We start from the raw sequence: 17,294 nt of genomic DNA, 5'->3' as shown, positions 1-17,294 counted from the left end.
GAGATATTAGCAAAATGGAGGGATCGAAAAGCACACATTTAGAGTCAGAAGAAGCTGGGGACTTGCGAAGCGATGCTGCAGATGATTTGCCTTCAGTTTCACCAGAAATTAAAATAAAGGCATTTCGGGTTAAATTCGAAAAGGAACCAGTTGATTGGCCTTCACTGACAGGGAATGGAACTGGATGTCTCGATGAACAGATTTCTGTGACAGCAATAAAAAAAGAGCCTCTGCTTTCCAGCGATGGACTTCATGAACATCATTCAATATCCGAGTCTGACACGGCCACGGAGAGGAAATTGAAGGAGTACATTTGTGAATCTTTTGATAAAATTGATAGTCAAATTGATGATGATGGGTGGTTCAGGGATGAGCCAGGACAAGACCTGAATGTATGCGGACAATGCGGAGAGAAGGGGCAAGATGGCCCCATTTGCACAACTTCCACCACTTCCAGTTCCACAGGTTCGACTACTGCCAGTAAAACTAAAAGGCCTTTGTCTGATGATATTATGAACCATGTTGAACTTCAAGGAAGTGCAAAGATCCTCAACCTTGGAAATTTTAGACATGCAGAAGGTTTGAACAATGGCCAGTGGCTTTATCAGATTAACAAAAAGAGGAAACATGGCATAGATCTACAAGTAGTCACTACTTCAAGCTCAGACTCAGAGGAACCAGGTTTACGTGATTCAAATGTGCCAAGTGATCCAAGTTTGTCGGTTAACAGCATCGGCCAGATCGGGAGTATGTCTCCACGTGCACAACCACAGGAGTCTGGCAGAGATGATTCCCTTGGTGGAGATATAGATCCAAAGTCTTCAGATGTGAGCACAAATTTGCCAGATGTTATACCCGACCAGTCACAACAAAAGTATAAATCAATCCTGGAATGGCTGGATCAAGTAGTGAAAATGGCTGATGAAGCAACTCTTGCGCAAACTGGTGTTACTCCCAGTGGATATATATTAAAAAGTTTCACGCACAGCCCAACCAAAGAAAACATGGTTACCAATCAAGAGAGAGATGATCCAGGTGAAAAGCAGGAGCCAAGACCTTCAAATAGAGCACGCATACTTAGGCGTAACCAGCCTAAGGCTAAGCCTAAGCCTAAGCCGACAGTACAACCTGAAAATAGGACTTTCCTAGCCTTGATTCCGGTAGGGCCTTCACAACCAACTCCCATTGTGATCCCGATTCTGGAAACTTTGAAAAGCACGTTAGATGAAAAGAGCAAAACAGATGATTTAGAAGTAGACAAAAATAAAAGGGTGACGAGATCACAAGTTAAAGACGAACCACCAAAGCCAAATCAGGCTGAACTGCAGGAGACTGTTGCACAAGGTAAACCTATCTTAAATCCATTGTCTCCTGAGCCATCATTCCGGCGTATTGCTCCAAAGCCTAATCCCCAAGACCCCACATTTCCTAAACCTCAATTACCTGCTCCTATTTTCGTGCCTATATTTGAGCTTGTCCCTGTTAAGTTACCCGTGTCCGGGATTCTTCTGGAGAATCCCACTACCCCTACTACTACGGAGAGGCCCTCTAAACCAAAGACTTCTTCAGCCCGACGGAAGCAGGTTGTGCAGACGAGAGGAGTGAAGTGGCGACAGGAAGAAAGCGAGATGCTAATTCATGAATCACAGGAGGAGGAGGAGGATGAAGAAGAACAGGACCAAGAAGAAGTTATACATTTGATATCAGATGATGAAGAGGAAGAAGTGTGGGAAGTTATAAAAATGGAGTATGATACAGATACAGACAAGACGTCATCAATATTAAAAACTGCACGTTTGGAGTTTTCAGAGAGCTGTTAACTCCTCTGACAGACACTAAAATAGCAAATACATTGATATATTATTGTGGCTTATAAGCTTTCGGTTGATATATGATTGTGTTTTTAGCTGGAGACAGCTTTCTTCCAGAAGCTTTGGTATTCAAGGTTTCTATTTCATTTTCCCTTCATACAGGGTCTTTTAGGCTAACTTTAAAGATAGGCATTGTTGGGTTTATAGTTACTCTAACTCCGGGAAAGCGGTTGGTCTTCAAAAAGGACCACAATCCGTGCATGACATGAATTTAGTATTCACCCACTCGAATGGCCCACTCAAAAAATTTTTGAGTAAATACTAAATAGTATCATTTTGTCTTTCTTTTCATGTGTCTGAATGCTTTGTTGTTGTTTGTATATAACTATTTTGTTTTGTTCTATTATGTATCAATGTACATGTACATACATATTTGTTAGTTCTATTCTGTTTCATTTATTCTGTTTTGTTTTATTTTTATTTTTATTCTCTTCCTTTAAAGCACAATCCTGCCACTTTATGATAATTTGATTTATTCATTGATTTCATTCATGATATAGATGTACCAGGGAGTTGGAATGGCACTCCATGGATGTACATAATTTTTGTATGTGTTATACCAGTCTTGCTCTTAGATATAACTCAATACATAATTAATGTGTGATATCTTTTTTGTTTTAAACAATGTAACAATCACTGCCCAAATTAAGTAAAACACATGCTGTGTGAAGTATCCATTGACATGTATATAATTCAAATCATGTTTTAACTTTGGTCTAGTACGTACTTCAAGTAACTGTTGTTCCAAACTTTTTGTATATCTCCAACACTTAGAATTCATTTCAAATCAAAAGTGAAGAGTTGAAAAGAGAAATCAATAGCTACTTTTGCACTGACTTGCCTCTACTTACACAGTAAGTGTATACATGTACATTCTGGTTGGTTGTTTGGTTTTACCTGACTGCTAAGAAAGTATGTGACTCGGTAATGAGGATTAATGTCTTACCAAAGGGCACTAGTGCATCAACTTGGTTTTGAACCCAGGACCCTTTGGTTGCGAGACCACATCTTTACCACTGAGCCATCATGCCTCTGTGTGTATGTTGTTTACGTTGTTATGCATATATTGATTATGCTCATATTTCTTTCTAGCAATGAGCTACCTAAGATAAAGAATATGTGAACAATTATCGGTTTGTAACATAACCTGTGCATGTGTGCTCACTATATATTTTATTTATTTTACTAATAAATCAAAGACTTTTCTATGTTTGACTTTATTTTTTGTCAACTTTCCTCGCCATGTTTTGTGCTACAGAACAAGGTTCAGTCCCACTCCAGCTGTGAAATTATAGTGGATTTTTAAAACTGCAAATTTCAAATTTGGAGGGGGTGAATCTTAGTGAATCAAACAACTTGGAGAGAGAAAAGAGAGGGGAGAGATCATAGGAAGAGGTGGATAGGCCTCATAAAGAGATCTCGTGAAGTAAAGAGATGAGAGAGAGAGATAGTGGGGGAGAGAGAGTGATAGATCTCATAAAGAAAGAATATGAGAGAGATCAAAAGAGAGTGAGAGAGGGATGATGAGAGAGAAGCAACTTTGAAATGTAACATTTCCTTGGGAAGTTGGGAGAGAGAGATTAATGATTATAGAAAAAACACAAGTAGAGACACCATATTTTCTATACTTTACCACAAACTATTATTCTCTATCTCCGTTTTCCTCTCTTCTTTCCATCTGCTCTCCCTCCCTCTTTCTCTGGATCACTATATCTCATTCACGCCTCTCCCTCTATCTCCATTTATGATTTCCCCTATCTACTTTCCATCTCTCTTTCTCACTTCATCTCTTCCACCCTCCCCTCCCCCCCCCCCCCCAAAAAAAAAAAAACCCATATCTCTCTCTCTTTCTCCCATTGTATTTACTCTACATCTTTTATCCATGGATCTCTTTGCCTTATTCATTTTTTCTGTATCTCTCATACATTCTCCGCTCTTTTTTTTTGTCTTTTTCTTTTTTGCCAGAAAATCACCCCAATAAAGACAATACAACTCTTTGTTACACTGTGATAAGGACTGATACATTTTTTAGCCAAAGCAACAAGGGGCCAAACACAGGACTTTCCATACACATCAAGAACACCCCTCACTGAACAGAATAAAGTCTAGACACAGAAACAAAATGATTCTACAGTAGATATTGGATATGCTTGAGGCGTTTTTAATTTCCGACATGCTTTAGACAAGAAAAAGTTTTACCATAATAAATATTAACTTTCTAACATTCAAGCAAAACAAATGAAAAGGAATTGTTAATAGTAAAACAGATGGATTGTGTGTTTAGGCACCATAAAGTTGTTGGAAATTTTTCTTAGAGGAATTGGATGTAACAAATACAAGTAAAAGGACCAACGTATCGATTTATTTATGATTAATTCTCTCGTAAAACACAAAAAGAGTAATCAAAATATACAATAAATACACATTCAATACAAATCTGTTAGAATTGTGACCTCATGATATATGAACACTCTACCAGACAATGCGAGCATCGGTTAAAAATTAGGCTCCACCTGAATACTGGGGTTAAAAAACATGAATCTTCATCCCTTCTGCCCCCCCCCCCTTCCCTTTCCTGGGGGAAAAATAAATAATAATTAGAACTGTTTGCATTTCTTGGTCCAAATAGAACATCAGGGGCGGTATTCACTTCAATACTTATCTCAGAAATATAAGTTTGTTACTCGGGTGAGGTTAAATGATTAGCCAACAAAGATTTTGACCAAATATTTTAGAGACAGCAGTCTAGCAAACTTCGGCCAAATACTTTTGAGCCCATGATTAGCAGGCATATGGTTTTCATACGGAAGTCATCATAAGCTGCGAATAATTGTATTAGCACATATTGAATTTGACACCTTAATTACACATTATATTGGTTTAACCTTGCAACGTCACAATGCTTATCAGTAAGTATTCTGTCTTAAAGTCAGCTTGCTTAAATAAAATGCTCAGATGTTATCTGAATACGATAAGACATACACTTAGCAAAGCAAAATACTAAGGAACATACTGACTTAATACACGTTCTGAATTGAATATGGCCCCAGAGCCCAGATCATTTACAGAATATTCATTCAGGCACCCCCCCCCCCCCCCCCAGTACAGAATATATCTGAATGTATCTCATAGTTATGCATGAACGTAGGAAGGTAACGTAACATTGATCATTGATAAAGGCACAGTCAAACAGAATAAAAAATAAATTTTAAAAAAAAGATAACAACTGAAACATTCATACCCCTCATTATTTGTTTTTGTTTTTTCATAACTCAAGAATCAAAGATGGACTGGTCGACTTGGGCCTTTGTTGAATACCGGTACCCTTAAATGTTCCGGTTAGCTTTAAACCGTCACATTTGCAAGAAACAGAAATCAGGACAAATCAAATTTGCCCGTACTTTTGGGAAATTAAAACTCGGGAAGGGTATGAATAAGGGAGTTTACAGATAGCACATGGTACAAAGGACCCCAAAATGGCCCAAATATCCACAGATCTTTTACACATGCAGAAGTTCCACTTTGAGCATCTTAGAATAATAACTACCAAAGTCCTAGATGTGCTTCATGAATACCTTTTGTTTGCCCTCTTGAAAAGAATACTTCCACCTGCGTATCTTAGAATGTACCGTTGGTGCATAAATGAATAATGTTACATAACTTTCATGAGCCTATATCCAGTATTCATCTCTGGTGGGTTTTACCTTTTTGGTACAAATGACCTTTATCTGCCCATGCGCAGATTGTATCTGTAAACTCCCTTATAATTCAGTAGTAAACTGTACACGTATCGCAGCAATTGTAATTTTTACATATATATCATCTGTTTGGAAGCAAACCGGTGTTATTCTCATGCACAAAGTTAAAGGGTGTGTAGCATGAAGAGACTACATCATGTCTTTCCTGGGGCCTGACTCGGGGCCAATCAGGTACAGTACAACTACAGATGACTCGACCGCAATATTCCCATACGCGAAACCTAAGCGAAAGGAGAAGTTCGGTTTGTTTCGTGAACACTGTAGTGCGTGCGGAGCGTTAATCAAGTCCATTCGTTTGCATGCAATTGTCCAAAAGAAGTCGTAGATGGCGCTAACCAGTAGTTGTCATACTACACCCCCTTTAACATTTGTGTGGCTCCAAACAGATGATGTGAAAGATGGATCAAGCACAAGGGGAAAAATCCCAACAAAAGAGCATAAACAGGAATGATATGGTATGAACAATAAATTCACAAACATTGGGACAGAAGTGAGGGCATTTGGGACTTTTACCAGCACAAAGACAATGGAATAATTCAGTTTGAAGAGGTGGATTTTCCGATGGCAAAGATTTAAGACTTCAAAGTAAACAGAACTTCATAAGCACAATCCATTCAGTATTTTAAAATTCAAATTAAATTGACAGCGAGACAATATTCATCACTTTTATCCATAATTCATAACAATAACATAATATTAAAATATAACCCAATAACCCAATCAGCAGAAATGTATTGAAATTGGCAACAGAAAGAATGAGGGTTATTTCAAGGCCTTTAATCTCCTATATCAAATCTTTCACAATTACTGTTTCTCAAACCTATTGGCCTGAATTCACAAAGGAGGTTTAGACTTAAGCCATGATTTAAACCCTCATTTACATAACCCATGGATTAAAAGTTAGCGTAAAATAAGCTTACCTTGCCTTGCGCGCGTCTAATATTGGACCTCTTGACTGTGTCGCGCTTATTTTGCGCTTATTTCAAACCATGGGTTATGTAAATGAGGGCTTAAACCATGGGTTAAATCTAAACCTCCTTTGTAAATTCAGGCTGATGAGTTTATCATATTGGTTGCCTTCCTATAGATGGGGCCAGATTAAATATTATAGAAAACAATTTAAATTGATTTTGATTATGATCCTTATTGGATAAATCCAAGATATTTTGTCCTAACCACTACACCTTGACAGAGTAAAGAAATGAATAAAGTTACAGGTCAACCCTCAAACGTTGTTTACAATGCACACTTCGATGCTGCTGCAACATGGGGCAAGGCTCTGGCAAGTAATTCCAGGATTCAGCAAAAAACTCAAAATTCCATGAATAAACCAATGTTGGAGTCCATGATATGTCTTGAGGAAGTACAATGTTGTTTTCACCCGTTACAAATGACTGTATTTAAATAGTCAGCATGCAAATTGCATACATTACGTGTTGGAAGGTCAGGCAAGGCATAAATTTTGTTCAACCTAGGAACAAGTAATGATTACAGTTCGCATCCTCACTATTCAAATACAATTATTTGTACCAGGTGAATGAAAGTAGGGTGTTAGACTTTACCTCTGTCAATGCTTGATTAATAAAAAACGTGGAATGTTTTGCCTTTAAGTCAGGGTGCCTTGTCTTCTCAAAGACTCAAACTGTTGAGGGACAGGAAGATTTTTAATTTGCATAGTCGTATGTTTGGGAAAACATCTTAACATTCAAAACTCTTTTTTTTCTTACCAGTAATTATGTTTAAGAAGAATGCTAATATGCTTTGATATCTCCATCTACTTTAAGGAAAAAGAGAGGAGGAAGAAAGAGGGGGAGACGGGGGGACTTCGATACATCTTCTTTTCTTCTCTTTAGACAAAACAATCCCAGTGAAGACATCCCCTAATTCTTGTTGTCTTATATCCCAATTTCAACAGGAAGCTATGGGAACATTAAAGCAACAAACCAATGTTATACTTTCAACAACAGCAAATTTGTTTAGGAGGAATGCAAATATGATTTGATAGCTGATACATTTACTATAAGGAGAAAGAGAAAAGAGAGATAGAGGGGGAGGAGAAGTACAAGATATGTTTGTTATCGAGCCTCTAAAGACATTGGGAGTACATGCAGTCATTTTAAAAAGTCACTGGTTACTAACAACAATAAAAATCCTCTTCAACCTCGAAAGCATCGCTGTACTCTCTCAATCAAAGGAAGTATTGAATTTAACAAAAATCATTAAAAAAGGGCGCGCACAAAAGAACTTCGCCAATTACCAAGACAGCCCATATAGTTTGCTTCATTGCAGGTTGCAGAAGTTGTGAATGATAAAAATAAAGGTGAGAAGATAAGACTAAAACCGCTAACATCAAAGAAGAGGGACGTCCTCGGGACGATTATCCGGCGCTGTGTCGTCCGGATTCTGTCGTTGTGTAGTTTTTTTCCCCCGAGATAAGAGCTGCTCATTTAACCTTCTTTGGCTCTGTGCCTTTGTTGCTCTCTTTCTCTTTTGAAACCTCTTCTTCCTTTGGGGAGGGATTGTCCTCGTATCTGCAAAAGAATGATTATTTTATTAATAGCTATAATAATAGCTACATTGATATTGCACATAATATGACTGTGGGAGGAACAGATGATGATAAAACCTGTTATTCTGCCCCCTCCTCCCAGAACCCTGTACCCCCTCCCCCTCCCTCCCTAAAGATCTAGAGGGTTTCAGCCCCAAGGCCAAAACCTGCGACCTCCACTGGACCAGGCTTGTGTAGTGACTCAAGAAGAGGAAATTCATGTGCATTTAAAGATAAAGTTGAGTTCTGGTCATACGATTGCATTGTGAAAAAAACGTTGTGGAATCGATCAGAAAAGGTATATCATCTAGCATATAAGTATTGGTGAGTACTGCAAGGTTCTGAAATCATCAAAATGATAAGAAATTTGGCCCAGTCTTGGTAAAGTCACAAGCACTGTACACAGAAAGATTTATATGGGACTACACGAACATGTGGCATAAAAATCTGTCCCAATTTTTATGATGTTACATGCTATATTTAGAATATTACGGCATTTGAAGAGCCATGCTTTTCAGGGAACATATTTTATCTGATGTTCTTCCACACTTGCATAATACAGTGATAGCGCTCACAAATTATTTTTCACCTCTTCCCAGAACTCAACCTTCTCTTTAAAGTTGAATGGTGTATTTTACCAACCGCAAAGCTAATGACTTACTTGAAGATATCCTTGATGTCGCCTTTGATGAGAGCTACAAGGAGAGGCAAGCCAATACAGGCAGGTACAAGGTAGAGAAGGGCAGGTTGGGCGTGCTTGAAGCAGTGCATGACGGCTATCGTGGCCACGAGTCCTAGGAGATAGGCTGTTAAACCAGAATTGAAGTAGGTGCGGGAACCTTTACTCCGGCTGTGGGGGGAGGGAGATGAGAAGAATAACATGGTTAGCAAAGTCAAGTTGGTATCAATGTGCAGCAGTCAGTCGATGCAGATTCCAGGAAAACAAAGTCACCACCACCATCATCATCCTCACCAATATGCTAATGATACCTAAAGTTCTTTGAGAGCGCAATATGCACTCTACAGAAACGGCATATTATCATCATCATCACCAACCTCAATGTCACTCACACTCCTAACTCACACTCCTACCACTACCATCATCACCACCATGAACATCATCATCATATCATTCCTCCTCCTCCTCTCCCTCCTCCTAAAATGCAATATGCACTCTACAGAAATGGCATGTTGGCTCAGTCAGTAGAGCATCCGCCTCACAACCGGGAGGTCGTGGGTTCGAACCCCTGCCGCGTCATACCAAAAGACGTTAAAAGACGTGAGTTGCTACTACCTTGTTTGGCGTTCAACAATAAGAGATAGAGCAACGTCGATCTGGCGCTGCTCAGTGGCTGCCGGGCTCACGATTAATTGGGCAAAAAGAATTTCCATTTTCGGTTTAACTTAATAAAATTTGGAGTGGACTTTAAAAGATTATTATTAATATTATTATTATATTATCATCATCAACACCACCCTGGATGTCACTCACACTCCTACCACTACCATCATCACCACCAAAATGTTCTTCTTCCCCCCCCCCCTTCTCTCTCTCTCTCTCTCTCTCTCTCTGCTGCCCCAGCCCCCCCCCCCCCCCCTCTCCTCCCCTCCCCCCTCCCCCCTCCCCCCTCCTCCTCCTCCTCCTCCTCACTATCATACTAACCTGACATCAAAGCGAAGCAGGAGAGCAATGAAGATTCCTGGAATGACAATATCCCCCAGACCCAGCATCGCAAAGTTGTTTGCCTCTAGCCCCTTCTCTAGGATGTCTTGTGGGAAGACCACTGAAATGAAATCATAGATATGATCACCAGTCTTCATTTGCCCCATCAGAGCTAACAAGCTTACAATAGGACAAGTCTATGGTATTTTGGTCCATATGCTTATGATTACAACACTGATAAGTATATGAAATTAAAAGCCCTATTAGAGCTTAGATCGTGCTAAAACTTTGTCAGGTTCCATAGTTATTGGTAAGGGTATGAATAGTTTACTGTACAACATCGAAATTTGGGTTGTTAAAACAAAAAAAAGCAGTACACTCTTTCACCCATAACTATTGGAATGTATATTATTATTGGGGAGGGGGGTGACTATAAGTTTTAAAGACAAATAACTTATATTAAAGTTTACTGATCCTCCAACAATTCACTTCCCCAGTTTATTCCAAGATCCTCAACACAACTGAACAAATGAGACAACACATCCACGAATCCCCTCCACCACCCCCCCCCCCCTCCCCTCCCACCAACATCTCCCGGAGACAACAGGACTACTCACATTTGATGGGAGCCTCGAACGACTTGGCAACCGTTACCATGACGTTGGTGGCAAACACCCAGAAGATATCGTAGATGAAGAGCCCACCTAATAGTATAATCCCAGTCACGATTGTGTTAAGCTGAAGGAACTCCACGCCATTCAAAGCAAACGCTAGTCCAAATATGTTGTTGGCAACCCAGTGCTATGGGAAGGGATGATAAAATATATATTTATTTGTAACCGAGGTAGTAAAATTTAAGTACATCAATGTTTCAGTTCATGATGGAGGCGCAATAGCTCAGTTGGTAGAGCAGTGGTCTCGTAATCCGGCGACCTGGGTTTGTAACCGAGTTGATTTGCTAGTGCCCTTTGGTAAGGCATTGATCCTAATTACCAGGTCCCTCTGAGAAGACCTAAAGCCGTCGGTCTTCTGGTTGCTTACTAACAAGCATTTATGCTTTCTTAGCAGTCAGGTAAAATAACCACTACTACTACTACTCATGAGTTATAGAAAACAAATCAAATTCATGATATTGATTTCTACTTGGGAGTATGTTTCTTCTCATTGAAGTCCAAACTCTTATGGGATTCAGAATTATACAGGTGGTGACAGTCCTATGGAATTCCTCTGAAATTACTTCTCTATTGTGACATCTGTAATTCTATACATATTATAAAGTTTAGAAATGCCACAGTACAAATAAAATCCTCATTTTTCTTTGAATGAGAATCCTCTTCAATTTTCCTGTCAATAAACATTGACCAGTTTTCTAAGAATTTCAAAGGATGTTATTTCTAATACTTTGCAAGACATATTTGTAAGCCATTCAACTATTTTCATTAACATTTTCTTTTAATGTTAACACTTAAGAATGGTAGTTAAAATATTACCATTAAGAATTCCGCCATCCAATGCTATAGAATGAAGCTGTTAAATCCTACTTTTATGAAGCATCTATTGCTCACCTTTTTCAAGAGATACCAAACACCAAATATTGCCCCCACACCGAGACAGATCAAATCTTTGTTGTCAAACTCATAGTTCATCAATTCTGAAAAGAGGGAAGAAAAATAACAAAGTAATATGATTAAATTCAGTTCAATTTATTACCAATTTAAAAACAATTTACAAATCAATAACAAATACATATGAATAATAGTGGCGGGATCATGCAAAAGCACTAATTGGTTCATTAAAAATGACCCCCTAACCAATTCTAGGCAAGCAAAATTCCTTTAGATACACAGTGGTTGAATTCACATAAAAGGTGTACATTTATAGGAAGTGGTGGTTATGTACAACCAAGTTTTCATGATTAACCTTGAGCTCATGAAAACTTGGTTGTGCTAAATTTTCTTTTAAATTTCAAGGCAGTGAAAAGGTCTGAGTTTCTTTTAAAGGGAGTGTAGCTTGGAAAATACTGGTTAACGCCATCTACGTCTTCTTTTGGAGAACTGCACGTAAACTAACAGTAGTCAGTGACTTAATCTCTACCTAGTCAGCGTCCGAGTAACAGACCAAAGTTCTCCTTATGCTTCGGTTTTGCGTATGTTGCACGCACATGATTGCTGCGGTCGTGTCAGTCGTAGTCGTTTTATTACCCGATTGGCCCCGAGTCAGGCCATGGTAAAGACACGCAGTCTCGTCAGGCTACACTCCCTTTAAAAAAACGTGAAAATGCTCACCTTCTTGTTTATCGCCCTTTCCTCTGGTGAATAGAAGATGATACGGGTCGTTACGCATGGAGTCTGGTACCACCTTCCTCACTACCGGACTGGAGGGTGGAGGATAAAAACGGTAGAGCGTGAGAGCCAGAGAGTGGGGGAGGGGGAGGAGGATGGGATGATAGTGAAGTGAAGAGAGAGAGAGAGAGAGAGAGATGGGATAGGAGAGTCAAAGAGGAGAGGCAGAGAGCGAGAGGGGGAGAAGGAAAGGAAGATAGTGTAAAAGAGAGAGGGAGATGGGACAGGAGAGGCAAAGGGGAGAGTCAGAGAGTTTGGGAGGAGGAGGAGAACCGGAAGAAAGTGTAAGAGAGAGAGATGGGACAGGAGAAGCAAAGAGGAGGGGCAGAAAGAGAGAGAGGGGGGTAGAGGAAGGGTAGAGGGAGAAAAGGGGATGTATGATAGCCCAAGACAGACAGAAAGACAGAGAGGGGCAGAGAGTGAAGGTAGAGAGTGAAGGAAGAGAAGAGAAAGATGGAGATTTAGAAAAAGGGACAAAGAAAGACAGAGCAAGGGATATAAAGTGTGAAGAAAATAAGCAAAGAGGAAGGGGAAAGAAGGAAATGGAGATAGAAAGCCAGATTCCAGATAGAGGGATACACATGGAGAGAGGGACACAGACAAACAGATATAGAGAGGAAGGGGAGAAAGAGAGAGGAAGGGGAGAAAGTGAGAGGAAAAGAGATGGTGGCTACTAATTCAATATAAATTGTAGGGTTAAACCTACGGACTGGGCATGAAATTGAAAATTTACAGATCAACACAGAACTGAATAACAAATATAATCAATGAGCCAAGGACCAAGGATTATATTTTCATGAATCATTCTGCAATCTACAAAAGAATGCCACTCACCAAATTATAATAACACCAGGGCCCTGTTGCATAAAACTTACCATTGACTGTCATTTTGCTATTAATGGTATCTATTCATAGAAACCTTGATTTTGTTTAGATGTTGAGTGATGTTGCCATGATACATGTAGTTAATATTGATTGGAAAGTTACCATCAATAGTAAGTTTTTTATGCAACAGATCCTATTCCAGCAAAAATTGCTCTGTGGTCAAAATCCTGAACTAACCAAATTCCAAACTTTCTCTCTGTTTCAAACACAAAACCTAAACCCTAACCCTAAATCTTGAACAGGTTTGTCAGGATAGAGCTATGATGGAGGGAACTGTAATATGGCATGATATCAGTTAAATATCTCTCCTTACTTCAGAAAAAAAGAAATAAGAATATGTGCTAAAAGATAATGATGATGATAAGAGTATTTGGCATGGCCAAAAGCTTTAATTGGTTGCCACAATTTTTTGTAATAACAAAATCTTAAATCCAAAAGACTGTTTACTAACATATTCAAATTTGATGAACAATTTTAAAACAAGGAATGTTCTTGACAACCTAAAAAGCTTACCTGAGACTTTCCAGACAGAGCAACAAATAACGTATGCAGACTGGATTCCAAGTATTGTAGTTCATTCATTCATAACAGGTTAATGGAATAACTCGTCATGAGGTCCCCAGGAGGAGAAACATTTATAAATTTGAATATGATAGTTTAAAAAAAATGGTCTATTGTCAGAGAAAGTGTTTGGTCGCCCACTCACCTGATGATGTGCGCTATAGCAAGCACTCCCAAGAAAAAGAAATAAACAGTCAGAAGAAGGTTGATGTATTCCTTTGAAAAAATCTGTCAAACAAACAAAAATAAAACAAGCATATGGTTTAGAAAGAGAACAGAATGTATGTAACATGATTACATGAATCATCTTAAATATCTTCTTCTTCTTCTTCTTCTTCTTGATTTCCTCCAGGATTGGAGAAGTAGTTAACCTTCAATATAGATAAATTTGCAGTCATTCAAATAGTTTTACTGAAAACCTAAAACATTCCTGAAATTCAAAATTGCTCAGTATATTTTGAAAACTGAATCAATTTCTGAAAATGCATAAATTATTCCTGAAATTCATACGCAATATGCTGGTACATGTATCATAATTTGATACATTTTGAAAAGTGATTTGATTTCTAAATTACAGCAATGGTTAGCTAATCAAAAATTTTGATTACAGAGGAAATAAAACGTAAGGGATATTCGAGCTGCAATTGATTTTTAGTAACAATATGCTGGTATCGATTGGGTTTTTATGTGATAAATCTGCCACAAGTAATAATCGTATAATGTTTGAGAAAAAAAGGTATAATGGTTTTATAAGTGAGCGAGAATAATTTTGATGTGATTTGAAACTCAAGTATTTCTAATTAAATCAATATTCACCACATTGCATGTCCCATTACATGAAGAACACTATGTACCGGTAGATGTATAAATTATATTCAAGTAAGCAACCATCATAACTCATGAGTTATCTCAATCATGTCATCGCCAATCATCCATACATATAAAATCAGTCTCTTGAACCACAATGTAAATAAAATCACCCAGTGTTCATGATCAATTGCCCACAATTCGTGGTTTTGGCAATAATAAATATATTCATGCAAAGCCCTAAAGAATATACCAGATGCATTCATTTATTTAAAAGCAGAAAGAGAGACAATATTAACACACACAATGTCTATATTTGTTGCACTACTACATATGTTGTTTGAAAGTACATTGAATATTTGAGCCATTAAAACCCTCAAATTGGCCACATGTTGAAAAGCTCAAAATCAATGCCTTTCCAGATATACAACCGGCAGTTTTTCAATAACTCAACATACCCGGCACATGTAGTTTTTCACTACATTCATTCTTGTCAGATGCATTTTTTATATACATGTAAGGAAGTGCCAATAGAGAAATACATGTAATTCAAGTGTTTCCAATTTAAAGAAAAGGTGATTGATTGATTGATTGCCAGCACCCCCCCCCCCCCCTCCTAAAGAAAAAAAAATCATACTTTTAATAATACTATTAAAAGTAAATAAATTTCTAACAACAACAAAATCCTATTGTACATGGATCAAGAGACTACTGTGCACTAGACCGAAAGCTTCAGTCTCTATAGTACCGTCGGTTGTTCCACTGAGACTACGTCTGGCTCCACTAGACCTCCGGTTATAGAGACTGAACGACTGCCTATGCCAGCCTGTGTTGAACTTATTCCGCTAGATTTTAGCCGCTAGGCCCCTCCCACAAACTTGCCACGGCCGTATTGTTATGCCCCCAAAATCCCCCAAAATGTCATTTTACCTCGTCCATATCCAATTTTAAATTAGGCCTAGGCTATAATACATCGGTTCCACTTACTAATTTGATGTAAATAATCCGTTTAATGGTCCCTTTTAAGGAAATTATGGGTCAAAATCGACATCCATGTTGAAAATCTTGCAAGCCGTCCGTTAAACTCTCGCTGCCGTCAATCTCATCCCTTCTAGTCTACGCCGAAGGCAAAATGATAATGAAGGAAAAACTGTGCGCCATCTACACGTTCGTAATGGCGTTATCACAGTTTTTTTCCTTCATAATCATTTTGCCTTCGGCGTAGACTAGAAGGGATGAGATTGACGGCAACGAGAGTTTAACACGGCTTGCAAGATTTTCAACATGGATGTCGATTTTGACCCATAATTTCCTTAAAAGGGACCATTAAACGGATTATTTACATCAAATTAGTAAGTGGAACCGATGTATTATAGCCTAGGCCTAATTTAAAATTGGATATGGACGAGGTAAAATGACATTTTGGGGGATTTTGGGGGCATAACAATACGGCCGTGGCAAGTTTGTGGGAGGGGCCTAGCGGCTAAAATCTAGCGGAATAAGTTCAACACAGGCTGGCATAGGCAGTCGTTCTGTCTCTATAACCGGAGGTCTAGTGGAGCCAGACGTAGTCTCAGTGGAACAACCGACGATTATAGAGACTGAAGCTTTCGGTCTAACTGTGCACATGCTATAATGGTAACCTATATACAATGACCACCTGTCGTTATATACCGAATTTCTTGCTTGACCTGAACAGTAATTTTCATTGAAACACTTATCAAAAAAGCCTTACATAAACACCCCCCGTCTATAAAGACCACTTTCCTTGTCTCACTCGAGCGGTCTTTATACACAGGTTTCACTGTACCTGGAACACGACGTAGATCCCAAAGAGAGTAGCACTGGCGATGATGGGGAACATGGCCGCATCCTTGTCCGACATAATCTCTGGGGTATCTCCATTCTCCTGTGAAACAAGAAATAAAAAACAAATCTGTCAGTTGAATTAAGGATACAAGATATTTTTTTTCCTGTCATATTCAAGGTACAAACTGGCAGGTTATACTGAAATGTTTGTTAATTTACATATTGGCATTGTCATTACCAGGGGTCATTGCACTCTCTGCTTAAGTGAGCTCTCTCTCACTTAAATTCAAAGCCGCTCTAGTTGATCGGGCAAAGGGACCGCAGCACGTTATTTCAGTGTACAAGTACAACAAGTACAACACTCAAGTCAATTCGTAAAGTTGTACGTGGTTTCCCAGTCAAACCCTGCACACTGCACAAAAGCACCACACAATGTTAAAAAATACTCTATTTACGAGGCCGGTACTCAGCCGGTTCTCAACTAGAACAAAAAACATTGTGAAATAATATGAATAAATTGACACATTCAATTAAAAAACAGGAAATTTTGCAATTTGTAAAAACTAAAATTAAAAATGTCCATCCAAAAAATCACAAAAACTTCATGTCGTGAAAGATTCTAAACTTACAGACTAGATAAGATGGTGTTAGTACATGGTAAAGAGTGTAAATTCATGAACTTACGTGTACAAGACACAAAAGAACAAATAAATTGAATGCTATTGACTTTGCCAACAGCTGGTGCCGTATTGCCCGTAACGTAAATGATCACACTCATTCATTAACATTGCATTGTCATTGACTTTGACATGATTCTTACCCGCTGTTCTTTCTGGAATCTGACTGACCGAAACGCGCCGAAAAATATCGGAATTATCGCCATGATGACAAGGCTGCCATAGGCCAGCGCCATACCCTCGGCAGTTGCTGGAATTCTAGCCGTAACATTGCCAGCTGTTTCGTTTAAAGTTGCGTTTATAGTCGCCGAAATTGTTTCTGCTGCTTCTTCCGCCATGATTGGAAATGAATGAAGACGTGTTGATTTAGAGG

At 38.7% G+C, this 17,294-nt stretch overlaps 1 protein-coding gene across 1 annotated transcript; it reads right to left on the bottom strand.

Annotated features, from left to right (window-relative positions):
* Positions 1-7,239: 7,239 nt before the first annotated feature.
* Positions 7,240-17,294, bottom strand: LOC589801 (minor histocompatibility antigen H13). The gene is made up of 9 exons (XM_030983100.1): positions 17,065-17,294; positions 16,246-16,344; positions 13,774-13,856; positions 12,126-12,214; positions 11,406-11,491; positions 10,458-10,641; positions 9,841-9,961; positions 8,839-9,027; positions 7,240-8,160 (listed from the first exon to the last, which is right to left on the bottom strand). Exons 1-9 carry the CDS (start codon positions 17,257-17,259, stop codon positions 8,073-8,075), a joined length of 1,134 nt encoding a protein of 377 aa, XP_030838960.1. The 5' UTR covers positions 17,260-17,294; the 3' UTR covers positions 7,240-8,072.

This window comes from Strongylocentrotus purpuratus, unplaced genomic scaffold, assembly GCF_000002235.5.
Source record: "Strongylocentrotus purpuratus isolate Spur 01 unplaced genomic scaffold, Spur_5.0 spur5_scaffold_13, whole genome shotgun sequence".
Classification (NCBI taxonomy): Eukaryota; Metazoa; Echinodermata; class Echinoidea; order Camarodonta; family Strongylocentrotidae; genus Strongylocentrotus; species Strongylocentrotus purpuratus.
This window is presented reverse-complemented; position numbering and strand designations above follow the sequence as displayed.